The sequence below is a fragment of the Furipterus horrens genome, unplaced genomic scaffold (genome assembly GCF_987537825.1).
Source record: "Furipterus horrens unplaced genomic scaffold, mFurHor1.1.pri manual_scaffold_5, whole genome shotgun sequence".
Lineage (NCBI taxonomy): Eukaryota > Metazoa > Chordata > Mammalia > Chiroptera > Furipteridae > Furipterus > Furipterus horrens.
In genome coordinates, this window is record NW_028327175.1 from 65,122,622 (window position 1) to 65,134,684 (window position 12,063).

General features: G+C 38.8%; 1 protein-coding gene across 1 annotated transcript in view; it reads left to right on the forward strand.

Moving 5' to 3' along the window:
- The window catches only part of ERAP2 (endoplasmic reticulum aminopeptidase 2), a 40,412-nt gene extending 39,573 nt beyond the window's left edge, over positions 1 to 839 (forward strand). The window contains exon 19 of the mRNA XM_090276517.1: positions 317 to 839. Within this exon, the coding sequence (XP_090132643.1) occupies positions 317 to 460 (144 nt within the window). The 3' untranslated portion in view covers positions 461 to 839. The remainder of the gene's footprint in view (positions 1 to 316) is intronic.
- Positions 840 to 12,063: the final 11,224 nt, after the last annotated feature.

Here is a 12,063-nt window from a genome sequence, read left to right on the forward strand (position 1 = left end):
CAAATTCAGAATTCTCGAACTTAAATCTGGCTCACTACTAATTCTATGACTTGGCCTAATCACAGTTTCTTTACCCATAGTTTGCTCACTTGTAAGATGAGGATTTATGATTCCTGTCTTACTTTATTTATTCTTTGAAGATAAAGTGAAGTAATAATTATGCAAAAAAGAAGAGAAGAAGAAAATAACCTTTTAGAGGTTGGCAGAGAAACGTGTGCACCTGTGTTTGGATAGTTTGCAAGCTGTTTTGAAACCCTTTGAAAGAGACAGTGTTTTTCGAACCATGTCAGTAATTCTTTTCTTGCTTATTTTTCAGGTGAAACTGTTCTTTGAATCTCTTAAAGCCCAAGGATCCCATCTGAATGTTTTTCAAATTGTTCTGGAAACCATATCCAAAAATATTAAGTGGCTGGACAAGAATCTTCCCACTCTGAGGACCTGGCTATTGGTTAGGACTTAAATGGTGAACAGAAAGAGCTCATCAGATGCAGGTTATATTTGCATGAAATTGGCAAAGATCAAGTCAGAATTCCAGATATTTTGTCTAATCGGTAAGAAGGCTCAGGAAACCAGCCAGCTCTGGCCAGTGTGACTGAATCGGTTGGAGCATCGTCCTGCATCTGAAAGGTTGTGGGTTGGATTCCCGTTCAGGGCACATAACTAGATTGTGGATTTAATCCCCAGTCTGGGTGTGTAGGAGAGGCAACCAATCAATGTTTCTTTCTCAGATTGATGTTTCTTTCTCTTTCCCTTCCCCTCTCTCTAAAAAGCAGCGAAAAAATGTCTTCAGGGGAGGATAAAAATAATAATAATAATAAAAGAAATGAAAAGAAAAGAAAAAGGAAGCCAGCTCAGCTGCCTGCTCTAAACTATGGGCTTTAGTGAACTGATGTATGATCCTGGCAGTGGGGTGAGGCCAGTTCAGTAGCCTATTTAAAAGAAAACTTTTTGAGTAATGGATATATGTGGAGATATAGCTGTAGACATACAGATGTAGCTGTAATAGTTCAGCCACAACAGAAACCATCTACATGGCCTCACATTATGCCGCCACTCTTTTGCTCCTTTGCTCCTTTTTAACCTTGCTTAGTATCCTGGAGTTTGTCCAACCAGTTTTACCTCCTGCCATCTTCTCATTCTCCCCCTGCTGCTACTCAGCCTTAATAATTTAATTATTACCACTTATGGAAAATCTGAATCAAATATAAAGTAAATATCAGAAAAACAGAGACTTTGTCACCAACTCTCAGATTATTAGAAAAGAGATGTCAGGGTTTACCAGGAGGCTAGGAGAGCCTCTTGGCTTGAGCCTCACATTCATGAAAAGCCTCAAGGATAAACTTTGAGATCATCTTCAAATGAAGTAAAATCTGTAGTCACAGAGGTATAAGAGAGAAAGATGATACCACACCATTTAAATCTGTACATTGTTGCATTTTTAATAAATCTTTTGGAAGTTGCAGAATTAGATTATATTGTATATATTTGGGTTAAATTGTTGTTTAAGTGTAAATGTTTAAATGTAGTATCATATTTTGTAGCCAGTTTTAGCATGTCTTCATATTTTAAGGGAAACTCTTGATCTCTGAAATGCTTTTCTTAATGCTTCTCTTAATTGTTTAAATAAGGTATTTGATATAAAGAAACCACCCCTCTAAATATAGTAATACATTTAATAAATTCATGATCCCACATATGAATCAATATGTAAGTATAAATAAGTTCTAGAAAGATATGAATCAATACACAAATGATTCCCTTATCTGGATTATTAAGGGAAACTGGGCTCTCGGGGCAGGAGGCATGTTGGGGGATTCTTATCCAATCCCTTTTGGAGTGATATCATGAAGGTTTTTAGACCTTTCTCAGTCAGAGAGAGAATACAGTTTGGATGCACCATGGGTACAAACCAGTACATGTTTTGTTAACTTTGTTTTTAAATTATTTCTTGGAATATCTGAAGCATCTTTGACTCTAGATTTGATCTGGTCAGGGTTCTATCAAGGTCTGTATAACATCATAGTGATATCCCTCTAGAATTAGTCATACTTTTGTTAAGGAAACTGCAAGAGAAAAAGAATACTGTTTTTCCCCCAATCAAGCTAATATGTAAATGAACAATAAAATGTGTATGACTTTCTGTGGCACTGTGTCATCAACATTTCCATAAATAATCAAAGTTCTTTCCTTTGTTATGGTACCTTAACTACCATACATTTCTGTTGTTAATTCTCTTCTTTTTAGTTCCTTATTTAAGTACATTTGTAATTTCTCAGATTCTTAAGGACTGAGTACAGGAAGAAGTGATTTTGTTATTTAATGAGAATTAATGTACCAATAATATTTTAAAAAATAGTTTTTTAAAAGGAAACGTATTATACTTACTAATGTGGTATTTCAAAAGTTTCATGGTTGAAGCCAGACCCCCAACACCAACTAAGACTTGGCTAAAGTTAGTTTTACATTTTTTTCCCCCAAATGAACAAAGAAGTTGTAGAAAATTATATACATCATCATGAACAGATGATGAGTGAGCAGACACAACTTCTCTGTGCCTCCCTGATTCCCCACAGAGCCCCTGGGGAGAATTATGTGGTCTCTACAGGCTTCTCAGAGTGAGAAACCTTCTAGATCAGGGTGGGGGCCCAGAACCAATGACCTGCTCCCTTTTCAGGCTTTGTGTGGGGAGAATAGGCACTTCAGCCCTCTAGAGCCCAAGTTACCTCTCTGACCGGAATATGTCCTATCTCATGTACACACTTCTGTATTCCATTCCTTGCAGTGTCATTGGGTCTATTTGAGGTTCCAGAGAAGCAAGCCTGGCCAGGAACTACTCCTACAAAGGAACCTTGGTTTTCTGAGGGAAGTTCCTGGTGGGGATGGGGGTGGGGGTTATTTTGTTTTGGTTTTGGAGTTGGGGAAACCACAAGAGGGACTTTCATGTAGTCATAGGAGCTAGTTTTCCACTTGAACATAATATCTACCAAACACAAGTTTGTTTAAAGTGGCCACATTTTTACTCTGCAACCTTCCTTTACTTATATTCATTATGGACCTGCTTTCTTCCACTTCACCATGTGCCACTATATTTTATTTAAACATATAACGGTTTACAACTTTTATATTTACAGACTTTACATCAATCATGTATCATATTGTTTGCTTCCTGAAATCTTAATCTCATTAAAATCATGTCTTCAAGTCATAAGAGAAAAAGGCGAAGAAGATTATGAAAGACTTGGGTTTGTGGGGCGGAAGCAAATGTGTATTTTATATCACCTAATAGTTTAATACATAGTACCAGGTTATTTATATGAAAGGGGGTGTTAATTCACTTTCCTTTTACCTTTATATCCTGTACTTGTTAGTACCAAATGTTAATCTCTCATATCTAGTAATACTTCTCATGGCAAAGTACAGTTTCCTCATATGTTTATATAATAATGCCACTAGTTTTTCTTGATTGGTATCTGCTTGATAAGTCTTTTTGTATCCTGTTACTTTGAATTTTTCTGTATCCTTTAGTTTCAGATGAGTTTTTTATAAACAAATGATACCTGAATCTTGTTTCCAATTATATTCCCCAGCTTGGGCAGGTTGGGCTTTGTCATCGCTCTCACCTGACCCTGGCCACTCTCAAAGGCATAAAAATGGAAGCTTCAGATGCCTTCAAGGTGAATGTTGATTCAGCCTCTACTTACCACTCAGAGTTCCTGCCTTCACTTCATTTTTGATCGATGAACATTCCTTAGTAACTTTCCAGAACTTTAATGCATTAAAACAATTTTAAATATAGAGTTTATTCTATAGTTTAATTTTTATCAAGAAGGTCAGTCAGGGTACCTAGTCTATCATATTCTCAGAAGCCATAATAATTTATTTTCCAATATGCAAATACCTAACACTTTTAAGCATTGAGGCTCCTTAATATTGACATTTGTTTGCTGTATTGAATATGTAGCATTGATTTCTGATAAATGAAGCTATGGGTTGCCTAACACTGTATCATACTTAGAAAGCTAGCAGTATAAACAGATCATTTATTCAGAACTTAAATCAAAAAAATTTTCCGATATTCGTAGAGAGAAATGGTTTAGAAGGTTTAAGAAATGCAGGCTTAGCTAACAAGATAGAGAAACATTTATATGTCTCAATCACTTCTGCAAACTTTACTTTGCAGCTATAACTTCAAGATCTCTTAGTAATTTGTTTTTCTTTTCCCAAATCTTCATCTTCTACCATGCTCCCAGATAAAGTAAAAAAAACTAGTTTTCTATTCTCAGTACATGACTCATTAATTCTCATCTTTAGGTATTTAGACACATGATATCCCACACTTCAAAGTTCATGCCTCCTTCTGTTGAATTATGCCATATTTCTTTCTTTTACTACAGTTAGATCTGACAGGGTAAGAGGAGAAAAATTCCATGCAAGCTCTGAGAAGAGGGAAGGAGTATCTGGGCTTTAAGCTCAGCTAGAATGTCTCATCCAAGTATTGGCATCAGACAGTGAGGAAGGACTAGAAATGAGTGGGCAAAAACATGTTCTTCTAAGGAGTGTGGAAGAAGGCGAGTAGTTGATGGTTGGGAGACTATGCTGTCAACTTCCACAGTCAAGATTTAGGAACTGGTAAGTGGCCTGATGTATTCAGGAAGAGCAGAGTAAGTGGCCTTTGTATTGATGAGAAAAGATATTGGCTTACCTGCTACGAAAAGAATTACCTGAGGTTCCATCCTTGAGACAGACATGGGGACCCGTATAGTCCTTGGGCATCTTCAGTCCTCTGTGGTGAGTCCAGGAGTTCAGGGAGGTCGAAGCCTGAGGCTTGGTCTGATTGGGTAACCAATGTCCCTTTGCCTTGAAGGGCCCAGGGACAGTTGCATTTCCAATGTCCCAACTGCTTACACAGCGGGCGGGGCATTGTGGGAGGTCAAGGATTTGGGCATCACTTAGCCCAATGTACAGGCTTGCTACATTTGAAGCATTTCCCCGGAGGGGTTTGACTTTTACCTCTTGACAGGTTAGATTTACAGGACTCTTTTAGAGCAGAAGCCAGCAATTGGAAAGTCTGAGTTCATGACTGGGCATGTTCCTTGTCTCGATTGTTGAAGACCTTGGAGGCCAAATTCACTAATTCAGTCTGACTGGTTTGAGGGCCTGCCTCTAATTTTTGGAGTTTGCAGTGTATGTTGGGAGCTGACTGGGAAATAAAATGCATATGAAGTATCAGAGTGCCTTCAAGGGAGTTGGGATTGAGGTTAGTGAAAAGCTGGAGAGCCTCTTGCAACCTAGTGAGGAAGGCAGCAGGATTCTCATTAGATTCCTGGTAGAGCTCTTTTAGCTTATCATTCTTAACTGCCTTCAGAGATGCATTCTGCATTCCAGCAATTAGGCATGTTACCATATGGTCACAGGCTAGACAGCTGGGACTTCCCTCTTGGCATTCCCAATAAGGTTCTCCCCAGGGGACAGCAGTGGCCCCTACAGGACTATGGTTTGGGTTTTGTCTGTTGAGCATGTCAGCATGCTTCTGGGCAGCCGTCCAAACACATTCCCTCTCCTCAGTGGACATGCAGGTGGAAAGAATGACATAAAGGTCTCACCAGGTAAGGTCATAGGAAATAGTTAAATATTGGAATTCTTTGAGAAAGTGGGTGGGATCAGAAGAATAAGATTGGAGACGCTGTTCCATCTGGGAGAGATCAGACAGAGAAAGATACACGAACCTGAACAGTTCACCCCCTCCCCACCTCCCATCCCCCACCCCCAGCTCCGGGTACTTCTCGGAGAAGGACACGTTGTGGTCTCCTCCAGGTTCTATGGGAAGGAGTGGAAAGGTCTTCTGATGGTGAGTCAGGGGAGGGAGAGAGATCTTCCTCAGATTGAGGGGCAGCTGCTGCCTGTTCCTGGTATACTGGGGCTGTGTATGGAGGTGGGGGAGTGGAGAGGAGGGAATCCTTAATAGGATCTGAAGGGGTCTCGAGGGTCGGGAAGTGAGCAATTGGAGAAGAGGTTGGGGGCTTAGGCATGGGCAAATGTAAGAGCAGAATTTGACGAGTAGAGTAGAATTGACAGAGAGAGGGGAGACTGTGCAGCTCAAAAAAAAGGCCTGTACATATGGAACCTCACTTCATTTGCCCAGATGGCAACACTAATTGTGAAGGTCAGTCAGGATTTGTACTGTGCCCAAGCTGTATTACAGAAGATTATTTGCTTAAGCCTGAGTTCTTTGTTAATGTCTTTTAAGTTTCTGAGGGGACATCCAAGGAGAGTGTTTCACGGAGGCTTAGACAGATCACTCCATATGATTGATAGGGAGTCAGAGAGTAGGAGATCCTCTCCTGGCCAAAAGAGACTCACTGGGGGCGTCCCACCCAAGAGGTCCTTAAGCCAGACAGGGGTGTGGGAGGAAGAGGAAGGAGGCGTCCCACCTTCCTCAGTTCACAAGGGTCCAGGACCTGGCAGCAACTCTCACCCAGTGCTGGGATTGTCAGATGGAGGTGTCCTGAGACAGGTAAACTGCATGGAATGGAAAGAGAGTGCTATTGAAAGAGGCAAGCTCCTTACCCAGTAAGTTTCATCGGTGTTGATGCAAGGGTCAGGCAAAGGAAGGCAGGCACCAGCTCCTTAGCTGCTCCTTCTCAGTCTCCTGGGTTTTGGCACCAAATGTTAGGTTTAGGTTCAGGTTCGAAAGAGTGAGAGGAGAAAGGACAGGGGAAGAGGCCATGAGTTTAAAAGGTTTTATTTGGCCAGCTGCAACAGGGGAGCTCAGACCAAAAATGGCGTCACCAGCAATAGGGCAGCGGTTTTCAAGGGGAGCGAGTGTTGATTAGGAGTGGGAGTTGGCTTGACCCTCTGCAGTTGGCTCTGATGGGGCAGGAAAGTTGATTTTGAGAGCAGAGAAGTTGCTAAATTCCTGTCTGCAGATAAGGATACTTTTGAAGGACAAAGGGCACAAGCAGTCCCTGACACCAGCAGTTACTTTGGAGACTTGCTAAAACCAGATCTGAATTTCTGGAACCCAGGTCTTATGCCGAAGAAATACAACATTTCTCTGTAAGGAATTGTCATGTTAATACAACCTGGCATGTCCCTTAGTCATCCAAAAAAGGATTTAGTTATAATTACAAACCTCATTTTAAAGTAGGCATAATAAATTGTCTAAGACTTAAAAGATACAAAATATATTATTTAAGTTTTGAAACCTTACTCACCTTTAAAATTGTTTTCTAGTAAACCAAGTTTGAAAATTCTCACTCATTTTTAATATGATGAGTTGGAGTTGAAAAAAGGTTAGATAAAACATTCTAAAGACTTAAATAGAGAAATAGGTGAGATGGGGAGGGGGAACTTTTTCTAAAACAGAAACAATTGTTTCCGTGGCATAAGGCTGTTGGCATATAATTTTATTTTTTTTCTATTCACACCTCTAAATATAGACCCAAAGACTAAAAGCAGGAATCTTACAAGAACAAACAGAACATTTTAGCTGGTAAGTGGTAAACAGGCTATGATAAGGATCAAAGAAAAGGTCTGGTCTTAAGCAACAATGCACAATCTCTGAGAACCTGAGAGAGTCCATAGGAGTCAGACCTTCAGTACTGGGTGAGTTAATTCAAGGCACACTCAGGGACTGAATTTGGGTCACCGAAGCAATAATGAATAGGTTGTTCCTTAATGAGAGAGTTTGTATTTGTTTATTTTTGTCCTAAGTTGTGCCTTATCTATGCATAGACAATAGTCATGATGCTACTGATCAAAGCACTGTTTAAAATATAATGTTCTATATTCTAAAAAGCCGTTACCAAAGAGGAAAATTATATTATTCTTCTAGTTTCAGATAACTGTTCCTTTGGGAATCCTACCTGTTTGTATTTTAAGGCCAGGGGGAATATACTGTTAGCTCCTCTGTCTCACTTGAAGACCTAGAAAGAAATAACACCGGTGCTGTTGGCCTTGCAATTCCAAATCTAAAAAGAGCTGTATAAAAAAACAAAACAAAACAAAACAACAACAACAACAAAAAAAACCTCATAAATTTTTATTTCAAAATACATCTCTCCTTATCCAGTTCCCCTTTCTTCTACCATTTATCATTACAGAGTCATTCCTTTGGGCTAAAAGAGATGAAATATTAAATTACAACTCAGTCATGCTTTAGTGTGACTTAAAAAAATTAATAGTATTTCTTTACAGTTAGCTGAGAAAAGGACCCTAAGGAGAGAGATAGGACCCTGAAGCTGGGGGAAACAACTGGGGTAGGAGTGAGGTGGGGGTGGGTTCTGGGATGGGGGCAATACCCCAAAAAATACTGGTTGGGTAAGAAGTTATGGAGGGTGGTATCTGTTCCTTATTCCAGGGTGTTGCATACAGGTGACATTTAACAAATATTTGCTGGTTGTGTGAGGCAGCACCTAGAAATGAGGGAGGAAAATTTTTAAAAACGGGGGGTGGGAGGGACCTAAGAGATCTTGGAGATAAGCCTATTGGGCAATCTGGCCCAGGCTGGTCCTGCTAGTACATGATTGCATGCTTCTGTGGCATGTATTATGCATTATGTATATTTCCAGTGAGCTTGTCCTTATTGGCCCAATGTATTATAGGTGCCTTAAAAGCAAAACTTCAGTCCTGTTTTGTTGTTATTGTTGTTCTCTTTGGTGCTCTGCACACTGCAGGCATGTCACAAATGCTACTGATTGAATGACAGCCTGTGCTGGCAGCTATCAGCCAGAGGGAGGAAAAAGCATCTGAGTCAGCCTGGCGTCAGCCAAGAATCACAGCCAAGTGTAATTTTCTGCATAAATATTGCAGAACCTTCTTATGCTAAAAAACAAACAAAAACCTGAAGGACCCATTTTATGGGAATGAACCTTAGGCTCTATTTCAGCACAGAAGCAAGAAATAAAGGAAGATGAAAACTGAATCAGTAGCTTCAGGAGTGTAAACATCTCCCCAGAAGAAGCAAGTCAATCAAAAATTCCAGCTAGATATCATTTCTAAAATTAACTTTCATGTCTTCTGGCTTTTATATAAGAGGGCCTATGATTGGTTCTCATGGCTGGAGGAGGGCCCGCCATCCCTGCCACTTCCTGGACCAGCTAGGCCCCTTTGACATGGGGCTTACATAGCCACTTGACACCAATAACTTGGTTTTCTCAGGACAGCATTATTTTAAATGATCAGGTTGGAGTATGTCAGCATTTTATAAATTTGTTTGCTTTTACATTATACTTTGTGAGTCTAAATTTTTTTACATGCAATCCACATGGTATTAAAGTTTACAATACTCATTTAAAAGTAATATCAAATATATTTTTAGTGCTCATTTTGTGCCAGTCTCTTACAAGCACTTTTAGTGTGTTCATTCCTCTTTTCCTCACAATAACCCTAAGAATGGAGCCCTTGTCCTTAGTTTATAAAGGAAAAAAATAAAACCCAGGGAGATTAAGCAACTTGCCCAGTCACAGAGGTAATGGTTTTTAATATATTCAATTGACCTATAATCATGGTCAGTTTTAGAACATTTTCATCACCTTAACAAGAAACCTTGTACCCATTAGCAGACATTTTCCATTCCTCCCTCCCTTCAGTTTTAGGTAACCACTAATATTTCTGTCTCTATAGATTTGCCTGGTCTGGGGATTTCATATAAATGGAATACTGCCATATATGGTCTTCTGTAACTGGCTTCTTTGATGAACATTTGTGTTGTTTGCACTTTTTGGCTATTATAAATAGTGCTTCTATGAACATTATTGTATAAGTTTTTGTGTGGACAGAAATTTTTAATTCATTGGGTATATACCTACTCAGGAGTGGAATTGGAGGATCCAACCGCAACTCTATGTTGAGCCTTTAGAGGAACTGCCAGACTATTTCCAGGACAGCTATACCATTTTATATTTCCACCAGCAGTGTATAAAGGTTCCAATTTCTATACATCTTTCCCAACATTTATTAGTTTCTGGCTTTTTTATTCTACCCATCCTATGACTGTGCCTAGCTATACTGTCAAGTGGTGCCTCACTGTGGTTTTGATATGCATTTCCCTCATAGCTAATAATATTGAACATCTTTTCATGTGTTTACTGGCCATTTGTATATTTTGTATTGAGAAATATCTATTCTGATCCTTTCCCCATTTTGATTGGATTATTTGTCTTTAATTATTGAGTTGTAGGTGTTCTTTATATATTCTAGATTCAAATCTCCTGTCATTCTGTGGGCTGTATTTTCATTTCTTGATGTCATACATGAAAATAAAATCTTTTTTTGATACTTATCTTCAACCTTATTTCTTTTAGAAAGATGCTGTTATGATGAGTTTAATTATGTCTATGCAAAATCTATATGTTGAAGTTGTAACTTCCAGCACCTCAGAATGGGACTTTATTTGGAAATAGGGTTGTTGCAGTGTGATCAGTTAGGATGAAGTGATACTGGAGTAGGGTAGGCCCCTCAGCCAATATGACTTGTGTTCTTATTAAAAGGGGAAATATGAACACTGACACACATACAGGAAGAATGCCATATGAAATTGAAGTTATGCTGCCACAAGCCAAGGAGCTACTAGAATCCAGGAGAGAAGCCTGGTGCCTTCAGAGTAAAGACCCTGCTGACACCTTGATCTTGGGTTCTAGCCTCCAGAACTATGAGACAAAAAATTTCTGCTGTTTAAAACATTCAAACTGTCATAGATTTTTTTTTTTTACAGCAGCCCTAGCCTAAGATTTATTTTTCCATTTTAGTAGTTACTTCCAGACCAAAGTTCAAGGTTTAATAATATATCATTTTTTGGCTTGTTATCCTATTTATATTGATCAATTATATAAAAAATTGCACTGAATTGGGCTTTATTTTTACTTTTCTTGTACAATGGCTTAGGGTTTAAAAATATTATTAAAATATCAGTGTTTATAACTTTTAGTGAACATTTAGGTTGCCTACTCGATATTTTGGTTGCTTAACCCCCTTTTACCCTTCTGAATAAGAAAAATAATTTTGTTCAATTTCTCCCCCCACCCCACCCCGCCCATATGAAATAGAGGAACTCATCCTAAACTCAGCACTCCTAAACTGCTTTGTCTAAGAAACTGATCATGATAACCTTGTTTTCATTTCTAGTGTTTGCTTAGAAATATAAACAGTACAGTTTTGGCAAATAAAACTTAAAGAAAATTCTAATGGGACATTTCTGAGAAAAATTTCCTTGTTCTTAAGAAAGGCAAACCAGAGAAAAGGTTCCTTCTTCCTCCCTGAGGCAGCTTTTGACCTCATGGCAATCAGCCTTTCAGAAAATTGCTCACAGAGCGGACAGAGTGAGAAGTTGAGTTTTTGATGAGGCTGGAGAGCTGTGACTGAAGACTGCCTTATCTCTGGGCTTGTTATGTGAGATGATAATTTTCCTTATTATTTAAAATTGTTCATCAGCACTTTGCGTTTGTACTCCAAAGCATCTGAACTCATCTAGAACTGTTCTTTCCTAATAACCTTTCACTTTATTTGACTGAATCTTCTTTTGTAATGTCTAAGCTCTATAAGAACGCTGTTGGACAATTATTCACTTTTTTTTGTTAGTGCTCTAAACATTGCCTAATGTGGTATAATTTCAAACATCACTAATTGATGCCGAGCATATATGTTACTAAAGGGTTACAAGGGTAATGAGATATTGACACCTTTGGTTCTTGGGATAGCTGAGTCGAGTCTAGAGCAGCTGGAAACCTCATAGTGGTCATTTTGTCCTGGCAGCAAACAGCGTTCTCCATTTATTTGAGTCCTGAACAAATATTTTCTAATGTATACACTGAATTAATGTATTGTTTCATGCTTATTTCAGGATAATTAGAACATTTAATAATGCTAAACCTAAAGTTGACACAGAATATCAATAAATTAAGTAGGAATTTCAATTAAATAGTTAATGGAATAGCTTTCTAACAGCCTGAAGTTAGCTGTATTCTGTTGATGCCAAATGCTTTTCTCAGATTATTGTTATTTCCCTGTGGGAACAGGGAAGCAACAGCAAATTTCAGGGCATTGGTTTAGAACACATACCACTTG